The sequence below is a fragment of the Antechinus flavipes genome, chromosome 4 (assembly GCF_016432865.1).
Source record: "Antechinus flavipes isolate AdamAnt ecotype Samford, QLD, Australia chromosome 4, AdamAnt_v2, whole genome shotgun sequence".
NCBI classification, from domain to species: Eukaryota; Metazoa; Chordata; class Mammalia; order Dasyuromorphia; family Dasyuridae; genus Antechinus; species Antechinus flavipes.
The window spans coordinates 100585983-100604682 of record NC_067401.1 but is presented as its reverse complement, the minus strand read 5'-3'; the positions used below and the strand labels follow the sequence as shown (position 1 = coordinate 100604682).

The following is an 18700-nucleotide window of genomic DNA, read 5'->3' as shown; positions in this document are numbered from 1 at the left end:
TAAGAGATAGATTTGTTTAGATTTATGTTTTTTAAATTAGTGATTTGGTACATTCTTTCTTATGGTTACTCATAGTTTGCAAGTCTCCTTTTCACTACTGTTTGTTCATATCTTGTAAATTAATTTGGGAAGTATTTCCATTTTTATTATATTAAAGTAGCTAGCTATGAATATTGATGACTTCTCTAATTGTTGAGATTTGCTTTTATTTCTCTGAAAACTTTCTTACATTAAGTTCTCTGTCTCTTGATAGGTTATATGCCAAATACTTAATGCCTTTAATTGTTTTAAAAGACATCTTTTCATCTCCTTTTTTGTTGTGTATAGTTTTTTTTTTTTTTTTTTTGGTTAACAAGATAATTTTTATGGAGATATTTTGTATCCTATTATATTATTTAGGTCATTGCCTTGATTAATTTTGGGGGTAATTAGCTAAAATGTTCTGAATGAAATACTGTCAGCATATGAAATTAAGTTTATCTCTTTCTTGCCAATGATTACTTTAAAATTTTCTTTTTTAGGGGGTCATATTGTTATAGCTGGCATTGTAGTAGTCTGCCAAATATTAATAGCAATAGCAGATATATTGTTATTTCATTCCTGAGCTTATTGGTAAAACTTCTAATATTTCTCCATTAAAAATAATGCTAATTATTAGTTTTAGATAAATGTTTTTGATTACCTTAAGGAAAGTCTTTTTTATTTTTATACTTTTTAAAGTTTTTTTTTTAAATATAAATGAGTGCTGTTTTATTGAAGATAATTTTCTATATTGCTATAATCATGTGGTTTTGTTTTGTTATTGATAAGGCTTATCATGTGAATTGTTTTCCAGTCCTTTTCTACTTTTCCAGTCTTCTTATAGTTTATTCTGTTTTATGTTCTCTCTTTTTGTGTCATGAGATTGAATTCATGCTTTAACTTAACATGATAGCTCTTATTATTTCCCTGCATTTATGTAATTTATCCCTGTGCCTGGAATGAATTCCTTTCTCAGTTTTACTTTTCAGAATTTTTACCTTCAAGAATTATCTCAGATACTAGTTCTTCCATGAAACCTTAAATCCAAGATGAAAATATTTTCTCCCTCCTTAGATTTTCTTAGAGGGTTTTTCTGCTTTTCTCCTTTGATCATATCATCTCTGATCATATCATGATCATTTGATCATGCACATATCTGATGTGCATTATGTTTACCTGTTTGGGAGCCATCTTATTTTATAGCTGCTCAACCCCCATCCCAGAAAAATGTAAACATCTTGAAGGTAGGGCTTATCTTTGTCTCATTCTCATTTAGTACAATGCCTTGAGAATGAGCGTCATTTAATAAATGTTTGTTGAATTGAATAGAGTTTAGATGGTAATAGTTTTTTTGAGAATTACCAAATTTAGTGGTATACAAATAAAAATAGTTAAGTATGTATATAAATACATATTCATACATACGTATACATATACACATATATCCATAGACACACTATATGTGTATAAATGAGTAGAGACTTTGTAAGAGCTAGTTGAAGGAGAAAAATAAAAACCTCAGTTCTAGATTACATGTGGATCATGATATTAGAATAAAAATTATTTAGATGTAAGTTTCCATTTAATTCAACTAACATTTGTTAAATTCCTACCATGTGCAAGGTAAAGAAGAAGTATCCTAGATAGAAGGCCTGCCTTGTAATTAGGAAAACCTGGGTTTAAATTCTGTTCTGATATAGACTCCTTGTATAACCTTGAGAAAGTTATTAACACTTTCAGTGTTGTAGGTCACTCTCTAAGATTATAAGTTGTAGAGAGAGGAGTTGCAGGTTTGCATCAATGGAAAGAATTTTTATATTGGGCGTTTCTTATGCTGATGTCATAGGTTTAGAAGCAAAAAAAATGAGAAGCACTGAGAAGAAATATTAATTCTGAATTTCTTGGTTTCCTTTTCCCCCTTTCTCTCTTGTATATCTAGCTGAAGAATTAAAACAAAAAATAGAAGGCTTGGAAAAAGAAAAGGGCACCCTAAAGTTTCAGCTTCCTTCAAGACATCCATCTATTAGTTCATTTTTGGACCATTTTGGAGCCCAAGTCCAATCTGCTCTGCATTGGGCTACACATGCGTAAGTACTCATTTCATTTAGCACCGCTCTATAGATTTTCTTTTTGCAAAGATAACATTTTCCATATTATTTATTTCCTTCCCCAATACTTGCTTTCCTGCAGTCTCCTCTTTCCTCAATTCTATCTTTTAGAATCCTTATTTTGGGCAGATTGGAAGATTAGTTGGTTCAGAAGAAGCTCTAAGATCCAGCTGAGGGACCAATTTTTTAATGAAGCTATGATCTGAATTTTCAACTGAAAGTATTCATGGGTAGATAGTGCTTATGTGTCTAATAAGTGTGATCAACTGATAGGAAAATGAAATGCTTTTCCACTCAATTATGATTTTTTTTTCTGTGAGAAATAGAACTTTATTAAACAGCTAAGTGTGATGTTTTACTATTGGCATAAACATCATTTAAATAGATAATATTTAACATAGAGCAACCAAGACAGAAATATAAATAGATACAGTTGGGCAACTCACTGGTTAACTACTGTCAATGTCTCAGTCAGTTAGTAAGCATTTATTAAGTGCATATTTTGCTAAGTACTGAAGAAACAAAAAGGAAAAAATAGTACCTGCTCTCATGGAAAACTCACAGACTAATGGAGAAGACAACATTCAAACCATTTTATACAGATTGGATCAATACTGGATAAATTGGGGCAGTTTCAGAGATGCAGCTGGGACTTGAAGAAAGCCAGGAGACAGAAATGAAGAAAGAGTTCTAGTGATGAGGTATTAGTCAGGAAAAATTAGTCCTGTGATGTACAGGAAGAAAACCCATGGCAATGTATGACAGTATGGGGAGGGGAATAAGATATAAAAAGACTGGAAAGGTAGGAAGGGCTTTAAAATTAAGTAAACGATTTTGTATTTGATCCTGAAGTAGAGGGCACTATAGATATTGCTGTAGTCCAGATGGAGGGCAGTGAAAAAAGGCTGCTTGTTATGAGAATCTAAATATCTTCAAGCTTATATCTAAGAGTAAAAATTATGTCCAATTTATGAGTGTTTATCCCATTGTACTTAAGGACTTCAATAATTTCAATAGGGACCAAATCTTCTTTAACATTTTTTTACTGTTATTGGCTTTAATTCAAATTTAATTCAAATATATGGGTGATATAATGGAAACATTTTTCTCTCTCTACCCCCAAGAATAAGAAGACCTAGATTCTTCTAGTTCTAACTTTGCCACTAGCTATATGTTCTTAAGCATATCATGGTACCTGTTGTATACTTAGCTTCTTCAAGGGACTAAAATCTCCAAGATCCCTTCTAAATCTGTCATTTTATGATTTTAAGAAACTTCTAGTTATTGTTTATAATTTGGGATACTGACTACCATTTTATAAGTGTATGTTTATACAATATCTTGTGTATGAAGCTGGATATTGTATATATACCCTTACTATAAAGTAAAGGAGTTATGTGAAAACTCTTTGCTTTTAATCTCCTATTCTTTACAATGTTATATTTGTACACAAAGGTTTTACCCGATAAAAAGTCCTTCTATCTTTTATTTGCTACTCTGTTGATCTTTCATGGTATAATAAAGGGAGAGCTAAACTTTTAGACTTGCTGTAAATTATATGTGACCTTTTATATTAAGAATTAGTGATTAATTTCTACTCCTATTTTTACCATTCTAATAATTCTATTTTTATTGAAAACATAATTGATTAGAATAATATCTATGTTCATTTTGATTCAAATGTCCAATCAATGGACAAGCATTTATTAGATGTTTACTATATTGCAGGATCTACAACTACAAAGACAAAAGCAAAAAAGACCCTGCCCTCAAGTAATTTACATTCTAATACAGGCAACAATATATTTATGTAGGTAGAAATGCTTGTTTTATTTCTTAAGTTCAGAATAAAATAAATAAAATTAAATAAAATCAGATATGAATGGAAGATAACGAAAAGATCTCAGATCTGGGATTCTGTAGACTTAATTTTTGCCTTAATTTTGCTTCCAACTATTTTCGTAATTTTGGGCAAGTCACTTATGAGTAATTTTCATGTTAACTTATTCATTCATTTTCAAAATATGTTTTAAATGCCTACTATGTGCAATATGCTATGAGGGATTTGGGTAATAAAAAAATGTGTGACATTGTCATGAAGGATTTCATAAAATAATTGCTTACATGAACCTTGTTTTTCTCATCTTCAAGTTAAGGTATTAGAATCATGAAATTTCATAGGAGGCAGTGTTTTATTTGGTGAAAAGAACGTTGGTTTTGGTGTTCATATTATCCCACTTCTGATACTTAATTTTTACATAAACTTAATCATGTTATTTGTCACTTAATCTCTCTGGGCCTTAGTTTCCTCATCTAAAATGAAAGGCTTGGACTAAGTGACCTTGGAAGTTTCTTCTAGCTTTGGATCAATAATTTCAAATCCCCTTTCAACTCTAAAATTCATCGATCCTAGCTGTGACACAGAATATCTTCTGATATCCTTAGTATAATGATTGACATCCAATGTACCTGCAAAGAACTCCCAGTGGTATGCACAAATTTCTTGGAAACCAGTGCATGCATTTTTTTAAATGAATGCTTTGTGTAATAAAATATGCTTGAAAGTGGATAGCCAGTCTTTACAGACGAATCAGGATTTCCTCTCTTTATGGATACTTCGGGAGGTGGCTCTCTTAGCAAAGAAAAGAGCCCTTGAAAGCACTGGGAAAGTTTGAATGTTGTTTGGCTGGTGAGGAGGCAATGATATGTAATCATCATAAGGCACATACACATTAATAGTCTGGCACTCCAATAGTTGATACACAGATGGCTGTCTATTTCCTTTTTTTTTTTTTTTTTAATGTGACGGGTATATTCACACATAATGATCATGTGGTAAGTGTAATTGATGGAATACAGATTCTATTGCTGTGTCAATGAAGAATCAAAGTTTTTTTTTTTTTTTTTTTTTTTTTAGCAAAAGAGCTCAGCTGGATTCTGCCTAATTTTCACTGGAGTGTGTAAGACCATAAATACACATAGAGCTTCAACTGGTTCACACATTCTTTGCCTGAGTGCCATTCCAAGATACTTATATTTTCATATTTGGTGATTTGTTCTTTTTTATATACTGATTAAGTTTATAGCAGAGTTGTACTAATTTGCATTGATGAGGGAGACTTGTTGAGAATTATTACACATAAAGAGAGCAAACACAGTCAGAAAGTAGTAGTGATTGACTGGATGAAGCAAGATGGATCCAGGCAGAGACACATGGTCAAAGCCAGACTTTGCTTCATTACTAGCTCACACTGTGGTCTGGAGTAGATCACAGCAAGTCTCCGTGACTTTATTTCTAATCTTAGAATACTGGCATTTCACAGGGAGCTGTCATTTGGATTGTGTAACAAATATAACAAATTATAATATGGCCAGTTTCCAATTTCTATCCATGGTATACCTATCTTGTAGATCATCTGTGATTAATTTTAAATTTCAGACAAGCACCCTTTCTTCAATCCTATCCAGATGGTGTGTTTAGGAAATTCAGATAAATCTTAATACTAAATTAATCAAAGCAATACAAGAAGTAAGTTTGGTGCAAAAATTCTTGCACAACCATCATCTGTGTCACTGTAACTCTCCATTTCCATAGATAATTAAGGCAGGATGAAAGTCTTAATTTTCTTTTAACTTTAACCTCCTACTCCTCCCTCTTTCCCCCCATTCTTGGAATACTATATAATGTGTGTACTTATAAATGCTATGGCAATGTAGTGCATGATACAGCTAGGTAGATCAGTACAGCTGGGCCTGGAATTAGGAATACCTAAATTCAAATCTAACCTCAGACATTTATTAGCTGTATGATCCCAGGCAAGTCATGTAATCTCTTTTTTGCCTTAATACACCGGAGAAGGAAATTACTCTAATATATTTGTTGGGAAAACCCTATAGAAAGTGTGGCCCAGAGAATCACAAAGAATTGGATGTGACTGAATTAACTGAATCAACAACAATGCAGTACAGTGTATGTTGGTATATGATCAGTATTCCATTTTTGCAAAAATTGTAAAAAATGAAAGTTCTGGGGACTAAATATATCAATGTGTACCTATTGACCCATATATACACTGGGCTCTGTGAGGGAAATAAAAGAAATCTGCAGACTTGTTAGGGAGAATGTTATTATTGTTGCCATTTCTTATCATTAGTTTTTGCAGTCAAATATATGAAAAAATTAGATGACAGGGCCTATATAAAATATTTAAACTCTATTTATATAACAAATGGTCAGAGGCATTCAAAAATGAATGAAATGATCTGGGAATAGAATGAGGCTCCATCATTCTATAAAAGTCCATTGGTCTAAGGATCCAACATGAATATGATGATAATTATTATTTTTCCTATAAAGACCAGGTAAGTTATAATACAGTATATAGTTGGTTCACTTATATTATAGATGACTTGTCAGGATTTAAAGAAATGAAATGCATGGAAGAAGAGAGAGGAGATTTTATTGAGTTTTTACTGAGGAGTTAGAAGAGGTAATTGGATTTAGAATCAGAATTGTGTATTTTACTTACTAAGAAATAGAGTAACATGTTTTATGGTAGTTTGCAGCAAAAAGGAAGTCTCATTCTTCTATTAGATAAATTTCAAAATTAGTGAAGTAGGAGAAACTGAGTCATTTACTAAAGGTGGAAAGCTTAACTTGATATTTTTAGGATGTAGAGTTTACACTCAGACTGACATGTCACAGAGATGTAGTAAGTCTAAAGATTTAATTGCAGGCTGAGCTATTTACTAATTGATAAAATTAATTTCAAGAATATCCTTGGCTTCCCTATCCTTACCTAAAACATGTCCCAGTGTTTTAGCTAAGTAGAGCTTATCTTCAAATAAAAACTGAAGGATTGTGGTAGAGATTTAAAAAAATGTGCTTATAAATCTCTTAATATATTAAAAACTCCTTAATAGAGCTTTTCTGCTAATCTCTGATCTAACATCTATGAATTTGTCACACTTAAAAAATGCAAAAAAAATGCAAATCAATCAACCAATCAACTGATCCACATTTATTGTTTGCTGTGTGTTAAGACTGAGGATAAAAAGAAAGACACAACATAGTCTGTTCCCTCTAGAAGCACACCTTTTAATGGTTGAGATAACATGTAAATAACCAGGTACATACACAATTAATATCCAAGGTAGTTAGGAGACCATCTTGAGGGGAGGGAAGATATTAGCATTTGTTTTATCAATGCAGGTTATGCTTCTTATTTTTTTAGAGGCCCTTTGGCCCTATAGAAAGAGCCCTGGTTAGGATCCAGAGCACCTTGGTTCAAATCCTACCTCTTTCCTTTAAGTCTTGTGTTTAACCTTTGTGATCCCAAATTTCCTCTTCTGTTAAATGAGTTTAGAATGGATGACCATCATGATTCCTTCTCATTCTTCACCTACTATCTTATGTTTTCTGTGGTTTAAAATTTTAAGACTTCATGGCCATTTTATAAACCAATAAAAGGATTTTGCTAATGTTAAAATTTACTTACAAAGCCTCTACCATATAAAGTTTTTTTTTTTCTTTTTTACACCCTAAGGGACAGCAGTGAAGAAACCCAAACCCAGCTCAAAATGGAGACCAACCTCTCAGGATCTGCAGCTCAGGAAAGACTCCAGGTTTCCATCACCAGGAGAGACTGGCTTCTTCAAGAGAAGCAGCAGTTGCAGGTAAAGGGATGATAAAGTTGTAAAAAAAAATGCAGTATTGGTAAAGTGATTTTGCAGCCATTTGAGGCAAATGGGATAAATTGGAAATCTTTTCTTTACTTCAATGTAGCAATTAGAGCTTTGGATGGAATCCAATAAGATTCTCTAAGCAGCGATTGGTAGGGGACTGTCACAGGGGCTGTATGAATCTCATTACAAATGAGGGGCTGAAAACAGTGGCTTTTGTGCATATTTTTTGACATACCTCACTATCTTTTAAATGTGTACTTTGTGTTTTCCAGGCTCATTTGTCATTTTTGATCATTCTAACCTTTGAAGAGATTTTTTTTTGGAAGTTAAAAAGAATTTTGCAAAACACAAGCCCATATGCAAATCTTTTGTTATTGCATCAAACTGTGGGCAATGGTAGACCAGGGAGATATAAACCAGTGTTGGGAGAGGGAATGGAAATCATGGATAAGAACCAGTCATTGGAATGGCTCAATACAAGGAAGGGATGGCAGCTAGAGGTCAGTATGAGTCCAAAGTTAGCAATCATACAGACTTGCAGAATCTTAACTATTAGACCAGACCTTTAAGATGATGTGGTCTAACTGTTGACCCACCTTTAGTACATCCAGTCAGTAATTAACTAGTCAATCTTTTCTTAAAGACTTCTGGCTTTGGGAGCCAGAGATCTCTCAAATTTGAAGTCATAATAGAGCAATGGGTTAAAAACAGATAAAGCATTTAAAAATTGTAAAAGTAGACATGAACTATCACAGATAGTTTGTATCTATTTTTGTATTCAACCTTAAATATTACTGTAGCCATAGAGTTATGAGTTCAAAAGAACAGAGGTTAGGAATAAATATTTATTAAGCACCTACTGGGTGTCAAACACTATGTAACATGCTTTGAAACATTATCTCAGTTGATTTTCATCATAACCCTGGGAGGAAATGGAGGTAAGCAAAAGTTATATGAGTTTCCCAGGCTTCATAGCTAGTAAATTCTTGAGTTTGGATTTAAAGTCAGGTCTTCTTGATTCCAGACTCAAGCTGCCTGCTGGTAGGGAGATCACTCATGGACCAGTATGTACATCTAGAGAACTCTAGCTTTGGGGAATAGTGTGAAGTGTTTGACCATACTGATAGAAAGTATTTGGCCTTGGACTGAGATGAGGAAGTATTCCTAAAGTGAATATAAATCCTCCAGACTGGTTCCATGGTTCCCTTGGCAAGAACTGAATGGAGAGTGAGCTACTTAGATACTTAGTCCCTTCTACTCATTTTTTCTTGCTTTGATTTTATAAATTACCATTTTCAAGCTAGGAAGAATGGCTAATAGGAATCTTATGAATTTTTGAGTGATTTTTAAAACTTGAAGTTGCTTTTGAGCTTTGATTTCTGTGATTTTCTTTTTGTTTGGGTCTATTTTCTTTCTTTTTTTTAAGATCAGTTCTAAAGAATTCCTGGTATGGGGGTAGCTACATGGTGCAGTAGACAGAGCACCAGCCCTGAAGCCAGTAGAAATCCTGGTGTAGGATTGATGGATTATGTGTAAATTATAGTTGTCAGTTCTATATCAGGAATTAAGTAACATGCTTAGTATGTGTTCAGAATGCGCAGAATTTGAACCCAGATTTTCTTGCTTTTAAGACTGGATTTTGGTTCACCAAACTATACAGCTTTTCACTTGTCATTATTTACCTTCAATAGGTGAAGGCAGCTAGGTGGTACAGTGGCTAGAGGGCTGGTCCTGGAGTCAAAGAAGACTCATCTTCCTGAGTTCATATCTAGCCTCAGACACTAACTCTGTGATTTTGGCCAAGTCACTTAATCCTCTTTGCCTCAGTTTTCTCATCTGTTAAATGAGCTAGGGAAGAAAAAGTAAATCATTCTGGTGTCTTTGCCAAGACAACTCCAAATGGGGTCACAATAAATTGGTCATAACTGAAATGAATGAACAAGAAAAAGTAAATAATGAGAAAGTTAATATATTAACAGAATATTAAAGATGGAATTTAATTTTAATGGGCCTGTTGTCAGAAAACAATGGATTTACCATGGTAAAGAAAGGAAGTAGATGAATTCAGGGGTTTCTTTCAGTTTAAAATTATATCAGTATCTTTAGTTCATCACCATGATTCTACTGGTCTCTGGAAGAGTAGAAGGAAGGGAAAAAACAGGCATTTATTAAATGCTTATGGTGTTCTGGGTGTTTTACTAATTTATCTCAGTTGATCCTCATGATAACCCTGGCAGATGGGTGCTATTACAAGGATCATTTTACAGTTTGAACTCATGGGAGTGGTGGAGATCATCAAGACAGAGAGTTTACACATAGAAGAGGTTGCAGGATACAGCTTTGCACCCCCAAGCATCTGTTCCAGTACCATTCACATAATAATAATATTTTAATTTAATGTATATTATTATTATATATCATATTACACATATAAATTTATATGAATTATATATAAATTTAATAATTACAATATAATATTTTAGTATAATAATAATAAATTCTTTTTGGATTAGAAATGAAATACTACTGTAACACTTGGGAATTAGCCCTAGCCTCTCCTACCAATCCAAGTTAAATGTTGACTGACTGATTGACTGATCTCAAGAGGTGATCCTCTGCATTCTTTATGCTGAAAGTGAATTCCAAGCCATAGAAATTCAATTTTTGAGGCTGTGACACAGGCTAGATAGAACTCACTATCAATGTCACTTTATGTGATAAGAGAAATACTCTACTTGTACTTAATAGATCTGGCAAATTAATGGCCAAATCCAGCCACATCTCAGAGCCAGGAATAGTCTTACATTTTTAAATTTTAAATGTATTTTAAATACATTTTAAATTTTAAAATAAAATTCCATTGTATTTAAAAATGTTAAAACCATTCTTAGCTCACAAGTCCTACTGAAATAAGTTACAGGAAGATTTATCTCCTCTGTTTGTCAATAGCCTTGTAAAGACATGCTTCTATGGTCTTTATTCACACACACACATAATTCCTACATTTGGATTCAGATGGACAGAAGGGATGGGTTTGGAGGGACTGCTGAGTGGTATTATGTACTTCATAAGTGACTACATTGGATAATGCTCCTTGTCCTGGCATCTCATAATTGTATCCACTATGATGGAAGTAATTTATATATTTATGGCATTTTTCCAAGTCAAATTTTTGGATGCCCCCAGCAGTTATTTCATGCTTGGGGAGGACTCTTTCTCCTTATGCCAACTAATCAGAAATGTAAAGCCAGCATGATTTTTCCAGTTCAGCAAACCTCGGAAAATCTGCCTGTCTCAGAAGGAGAAGCATCAGTCACTGCTCTGGTGCATACAGTTAACTCTCATTTAAATGACTCATTATCAGCCGAGCAGTTTGCTGTTAGCAGGGTTAATCTGTAAAATCTGTTCTGCCTGTCCCCTACAGAAGGAAATCGAAGGCCTCCAAGCAAGAATGTCTGTGCTAGAAGCAAAAGATCAACAATTAAGACGGGATATAGAAGAGCAAGAGAGGTTCATCCAATTTCAGGACTGTGAGCTGACTTCCCTGCTGGTCTCTGTGCCCCTGGGAGAACTGCAGGAGGTCAGGAAGGCCTTGGATGACACACTAGCCTTATCCTATCAGATCCCATTTAATCTGGAACTCCCTGGAACTATGAAGAGGTATTTTTTTCTTCTTTAATTATTTTCTAGTTCTTTCTTGTGCTAAGTGATAGCACCCTCCAGTTACTGAATTGTTTCATCAGCTCATTAGTACCTAAACTCTTTCAAGTCAGGGCAAGTAGCTCAGATGGCTAGGGCTAAGACTAAGATTTGCTCAATTTCATAGCTATTCATTCATTTAACAAGTATTTATTAAGCACTTACTACCCAAAAATCATTATTTGTTATTGGAGAAAATTCAAAGAAAGCTAATTAAGATATGATTTTTCCCCTACTCTTGGAGCTTTCAATATAGTAGGCAAGATGATATATAGATATAAATATACAGTAATATATAAATATACAATAACTGTTATATAAGAATAATAATGGCTAACATTTATCTAATGCTTTAAAGTTTCCAAGTTACTTTATATATGTGGAACTCCGTAGATCTTTACAGCAATCTTGTGGGGTAGATGCTATTCCTGTTATTCCCATTTTACAGACAAGGAAACTGAATCTAAGAGATGTTAAATGCCTTGATTAGGGTCACATATTTAGTTAGTTTTTGAGGGAGCATTTGAACTCAGGTCTTCCTGATTCCAGATCTACTGCTCTATATACTATCATGATGCCTTGATATAAGAATATAGCAACTATAAAAGAAAATAGAATGTTAAACCAATTAAAAATGTGATCGTGTAAAGTAGATTTTTTTGGATAGTGTCAAGTAGGTGGAGAAGTGGATAAAGTGCCAGACTAGGAGTCAAGAATGCTCATCTTTAAATTCAAATTTAGCTTCAGATATTTACTAATACCTGTGAGTCTGGGCAAGTCAGTTGTTTGCTTCGGTTTCCTCATCCATAAAATGAGAAGGAAATGGCAAACAATTCCAGTATCTTTGCCAAGAAAACCCCAAATGGGATCTTGAAGAATTTGATATGATTAAACAGCAACAAGAAGAAGAACATGACAGAAGCATGAACTGTACAAAGGAGCTATATGAAGATGGAAGAAGGATCTCAACCAATCATTTTGCAAATGGACATGACTGGTCCCAAGAAGGATTAGATAAGATGTACTGTGATGTCTGTTAACAATACTGAAAGAACAATGGAATCATTGAAAAAATGTCCCTTCTATACTTAGAGCTGTGAAAAATACAAAAGATGAATGCCCTCACAGAAGTTATAATTCCCATAAGTGATATACATATGAAATGGAGAACAGTTATGGAAAAAAGTCTCAAAGGGAATACCATAGAGAACATATGGTATAGAAGTTCATAATACCCTACTGATGTTATGTTAGCAGCAGCATTTTTGTATATAAAAACAAAGTACATTATTATGCTGGAGAGAAGCCTTGAATTAAAGCCTCCATCTGCTATAATAAAATTAATTAATCTACTTAGACATTATATAATAGAAACGATTGAACTCTGGGCTTACTAATATACTTAAAATTTACTTGTGAATACAAAACCCCCAAATCGCTAGCTTTTGGGAGCCTTAGCTTTTTAAAAAAATACTATTTCCTGTTGGAGAAACTTTCCTTTTGCCTCCATGCTATCCCTGCTCATCTTCAAACCCTTTCTGGGATCTTTTATGCCTGGAGCAACTTTGCTAATAGATACCTTCCTCCCTGTGACATCAAAGTCTCAGGGAAATTAAATAGGATTGGTTTCTTTGGAAAACTCATCAAATATGACTATTAGAGACTTTTGCTGCTCCCTAGAAAATGTGTCACCTGTATCTTTGGACTGAGCAGCACTGTTGTGTGGGATGGAGCCCAAGATTACTTGTACCAAACTCAGAAAAGTGAAGAAAGTTTGGCACGATGTGGGTAGCAGGTGAGAAAGGCTGTCTCTTGCTGGGACATTGATCTATGTCCTACTCCTGCTGTGGGATAAACTCATTTTTACTGAAGATGCAGCCAATTCTTCTGATTGGGTCTTAGATGTATCCTGTCCCTTTGGAGAGCTAGTTGTATCCTTGTCTCTCCCAGGACTGTAATCCAGATTTATTCTGCTCCTTTCCCTTGTCACCTTCCACATGATCTTGTATGCCTCAGGTTAAGTAATAATAAATACTCCAAATAAAGGCTTAGAGTTATAACTTTCACTGGCTACTTTGCCTTTTCTGTGGTATCTTCAGTTACAAAAATTAGTTAGAATGGGTTGTACAGCTAATTTATCAATAATCATTTGCCAAAGACCTGTGGCCAGTGAGCTTTAAGCTGGGAGAATGGTACAGAAAGCAGAATGATATTCTGCGTTAATTTTATTAGGAAGAAATCTTGACTCTTAGGTCATATTGGTGATTTTAGAGTATTGTGTTTTTTCCCTAAATGCTTATTTATTTGTTTGTTTGTTTTGGTGAGGCAGTTGGGATTAGGTGACTTGCCCAGTTTAACAGCTAGTAAGTATTAAATTTCTGAGGTCGGTTTTGATCTCAGCTCCTCCTGATTTCAGAGCTAGTGTCATTTAGTTGCTCCTTAATGCTTGTTTACAAGATTAATTTAAATTACCCATACCTCAGCAGAATCAGACTGGTTGCCCTTGTCGATTAGCTACTGTTTATCAGGTTAAGAAGAATTAAGAAATTTTGAGCTTTATTGTCTTGAAGATGATGAGGAGAACTCTGAACTCAGAGTGAGGGGACATTCTGACTCTGTTATTAGTCATTCCTGTGGCCTTAAGTAGCAAACTCTTGGACCTCTGTTTCTTCATTTATAAAGTGAGGAAGTGGATTAGATCATCTCTAATTCTCTTTCAGCTAGTAAAAATTCTATGAGATTTATGTGATTGAATTTATGAAAATTTCCCATCTTGAAATGTTTAATGGAAGTAGAAATTACCTATAGAAAAATCTTGTTTTTGGGGAAATCCATCACCTGCATCCTATCAAGTGAAGTTTGCTTTGAAGAAGAACTCTTGATAACATAATCATTGAGCAGTAAATTGTGCTGTGTGGACATTATTTTGGAGAGTTATACTTTAGTCTCAAATATAAGACTTCAAATCTCTTTTCTGATTGATATTCTAGGCACAGATTAATAAATGTACCATTTATTTTCCATTATATTCTGGAATCTCATGGATTAAGATTTTAGGTGGGGATATTTTAGAGGATTATAATTTACTTTACTAGACTTGAATCTCAACCCAGTTTCCTGAAAATATTTATATGTTAAATTAAACTTGAATTTTATTATTAGAGTAGTCAGGAGCCATATGTTGAAATTGTAAAATATTTAATTGGGGCAGAATTGTAAAGAAATAGAGAAAAGAAAACATATCTCAACACACAGCGTAAACTTCATCTCTCATTCCCAATAAAGCAGCCTAAAAATAATTTTTCTGATAATCATGATTCCTGGAAAATGGGCAAGTAGAGGCTTAAGTGAAAGAATCCTTTCTTAAAATAAGTAGGAATTATGATACTCTGGTTTATCTCTTCACTTCATGGTATTTTTTCCATGTTTGGGGGAAATGATAAGATTCAGGGATTCTCAAATGATCCATCTTAGTTTCAAATGCTTTGTGTTTTTCTCTAATTGAAATACACATCCTGAATTTTCCTCTTTTTCTAGTCTTCCATTTGTTGTCTCCATGATGTAGTCACCAAGTACTATAAGCATGTTATCTGATAGGTGAATAGGATTCTGGGAGAATATTTCAATGAATGTTTGTTTTTTAGGCCCAGACATTTTGGGAAAGATGATCTCTTTCCATCAGATATACTTCTGTTGAAAATTTACTTCTCTGTGCTGTGGTGACCATAATAGTAGACAAAAAAGTGAGGATTTTTTCAGTCACAGATATTAGCTAAATATGTAACCTAGGGGGTTAGGGCACGGTGAGAGGGTGAACAGAAATGAGAACAAATAAGAGGTTAAGTAATGAAATTATTTTCTCATATTATGGAGAAGATATTTCTTAGTTTTTCTGTGACAGTTAATAATATTTACTGAATGTTCATCATGTATAAAGAAAGTTATTCATGTTTAAGAGCCAGTAGTATGATTGTGAGCTATTTTGTGTAAATGGGAAACATACTGGTGACAGCTCAGGATCAATACAGACAAGTCATAGGAGTGAGAGAATACATTTCTCTTTCTCCCTAAAGTTACCTCTACGAACTGGAAAGAGTTGAGATCTCTCAAGTAGCTATATTGTTGTAAACTTGGTTCCCTGTCTGGGAATATCCATTCTGACTTGGCAAAGTGAGTACAGGAAAGGCAATGAACCAACCAGCTCAAGAAAGAGATTCTGGGAAGAGTTTGGAGTTATTGCCACAGGATCATTATTATTATTTTCCTCTCTTCTGAATAATGCTGAGTTGGCGGTTCTGTCTTCTAGTCTTTATGTATCTGGGAATATTGACCATGGTCTATTGACCATTAATGTTTTCTTGTTTTTGACCTGTTCAAGATTTGGAATGTCTGGATAACATACGAAATGGAAAAAACACAAAATATGTTCTCATGAAGATGATTTTCAAGATTCATATGATTATAAAACATCTGCAGAAACAATTAACATTATCATTACTTTTTTTAAACCAATAAAAATAGTTGTACCTTGTTGTTCAGAGATATTTTGTGCTGTCTATGGAGAAGCAGACTCTGATTGATTCTTCCTATAGCAGTGTGGAAGTTCAAAAGGAATAATATATTTCTTGCCCTGGATAAATTGTGTCTTGAGCTTGACAATAAATTTCCTAATTGCATTTGGCATTTCTGAGCCTATTACTGGTGGCAGGGTGTCTGATTGCATGAAGGGCATCATTGGTGACCTTGGTATACTGAGAATCAATCCTCTGGATGTGTGAGGTATAAGTTGGGAAACTTCACTCCTCCCCTTCTCCATTTGCTTTCCATTTAGGTATTAGAAATGAAATCAGAAGTTTTGCAATTCTAGTGATTTGTTTGGACATGCAGCTTGGAGATAAAGGAATGAGAATTGAGTGTTGCCTGCTTATGACAAAGAGAACTGCTGTTTGACCTTGGTTGCTGAGAGGGATTTTTTTTAATATGCAAAGGACAAAGTGTTTTGTTATATAGAATCCAGTATGCATAAGCATGGTGGGTTGATAGAACAAGAGAAATAAGAAAATCCTGAGTCTGCCTACAAAATATCTCCACTTGAATTTCCATCACCTTAAATGTGTCCCAAACCAGTTGTCACCTTCCCTACCATGATGGGGTAGCTTTGGGGGAGAAAGATCATAAGATTTTTAGATCTTAGACCTGGAAAGTCATATTGTTCAACTTCTCCATTTTACATGTGAAGGAAGTAAATCATCTTGCCCAAAATCAGAAAAGTATAAATATCAGAGATAGCATTTGAATTTAGGTTATCTGATTTTAGGAGCTTGGCTCCTTCTACTTCTACGACCAATTTATATAGTACAAAGTATTAAGAGAGATGGAAAAATTTAAATTTAATGGCTGCTTTGTAGCTGTGAGCCTGGTTCCCATCCCTGGTTATGTTAATCCTACTCATTTCCTTGTCAAAGCAAGTTGGTGTCTGTTCTTGTCTCACCCTATTCTCCCTTTATAGGTAGAAAAAAGGGATATAACATTCGGTTTCAGAATCTCTTCCCTGAATATGGATACTATTTATTCATTTATGATATAGTTTGAAGTACAAAGAGGATTGTTGGGGTGTCCAACATTGCCCTCCAGTGCAGTTTTCTTGTCTTTCACTGTTAGTGGCTTGTTGAGTGTATGTTTCTTGAAAGCCATATAAAAAGATATTTGTGACGATGTCTAAATGTTTGTGCCTTAGAAATAATAAAGTGATCACAATAACTTCCATCATGATGATGCTCATATGGAAGTCTGAGCATTTTCCCTTATAATCCATTTAGATTGTACCGGTAGTCTTCATTTCTTAGCTCCTAGAATTTTTCATGCTAAGCATAAAATATATTCTGAAGCTCATGGAAGCATTTTTTTCTGGTTATGTACTTAAAGGAAACATGTTATATTTCCTTATGAACCATCCATACAAACTATGAATCAAACATTTCCCCTGGATGCAGACACTCTGCCTGGGCAGACATTCTATGCTTTGGGGAATAATAGTACAGAGAATTGAACCTCATTCTGGGCAGCTGGACTGTGGAGGGCAGTAGGCTGCAAAGCGGGTAGCCATTGTTGTAGGTCTATTAGGTTAACTGCTGTGTGTACACTAGGAAGGTACGGAGACTGTTTCTCACTTCCCCTGTTCATTGTCTCCACATACCACACACTTCCCTGCAGAATGAATAATCCAAAGGGCGATGTCAGGTCTTCCTTCAAATGAGATTTGAAGTAATGAAATTCAGCAGCTCACAATTGACTGAAAAAATCAATAGCCTTTCTCTTTTCCTGAGATACATATCTTATTAAAGGCAGAAGAGACGGGGAAACAATAAAGAGGGCTTTCGAGAGATGAGGCAAATCCCTAAGCACTGTAGAGAAGCCCAAGGAATATTTCTGTGTGCAGGCTGTGTGCTAGGCTTAATGTCTCATTAATAGAGCAGGGTTGTGGCCTGAGGTAAACGAAATGCTACTAAGCTGGATGAAATTCAGAGGCTTCAAAAGGACTGCCTCTTTAACATATTAGAAAGTCTTGCATTTTGTAATTTTGTAATTCTCATTAGCTAATATTTATCTTTTTTCTCTATTAAATGGATTCTTTAAAATTATTTTATAAGAGAAAAGAGCAGATAATATATTTAAAATAATCTGATAAAAGAGGTGAGTTTAGATGCTCATGTGACTTCTAGCTTTCCTGTATGTAATAAGCTTTACCTTTTTTAAACAGACCTGCTGGTTTTGTCGGATAAATATTTACACACAATTAACACAGTGTGTGGTAGGTAATAGTAAGGAAAGGGGAAGATTGATAGGTTTTCTTTGGAAAGCTTTGTTGTCTATGTACTATCTAATGTGTTGGATGACAGATTGAGGATCTGTTCTTTCTTCAGCATGCATTATATATTTTTTCTTGTCTTTTCTTTTTGTTTTATTAGATTTTTTTTTTTAACCAGCCAGGTGGGAGATATGTTTAATCCTCTTCCATTTGCCACCTGATATGTTGCTTTTAGTTATTGGTTATTTTTCTTGATAACAACTATAGTTCTGTCATTGTTTTTGTTTTTGTTTCCTTAATGAAATGGAGGCTGTACAATGGCTTTTAAGTATTTCAGTTTTGCCTGGAGAGATTTATTCTACAAATTGTTTTCATCTAA

The 18700-nt window shown here is 34.2% G+C and overlaps 1 protein-coding gene across 1 annotated transcript in view; it reads left to right on the top strand.

Annotated features, from left to right (window-relative positions):
* The window catches only part of LOC127561285 (disrupted in schizophrenia 1 protein-like), a 183064-nt gene that overhangs the window by 98110 nt on the left and 66254 nt on the right, over positions 1-18700 (top strand). The window contains exons 4-6 of the mRNA XM_051996572.1: positions 1961-2108; positions 7676-7805; positions 11239-11474. Coding sequence (XP_051852532.1) covers positions 1961-2108; positions 7676-7805; positions 11239-11474 — 514 coding nt within the window. The remainder of the gene's footprint in view (positions 1-1960; positions 2109-7675; positions 7806-11238; positions 11475-18700) is intronic.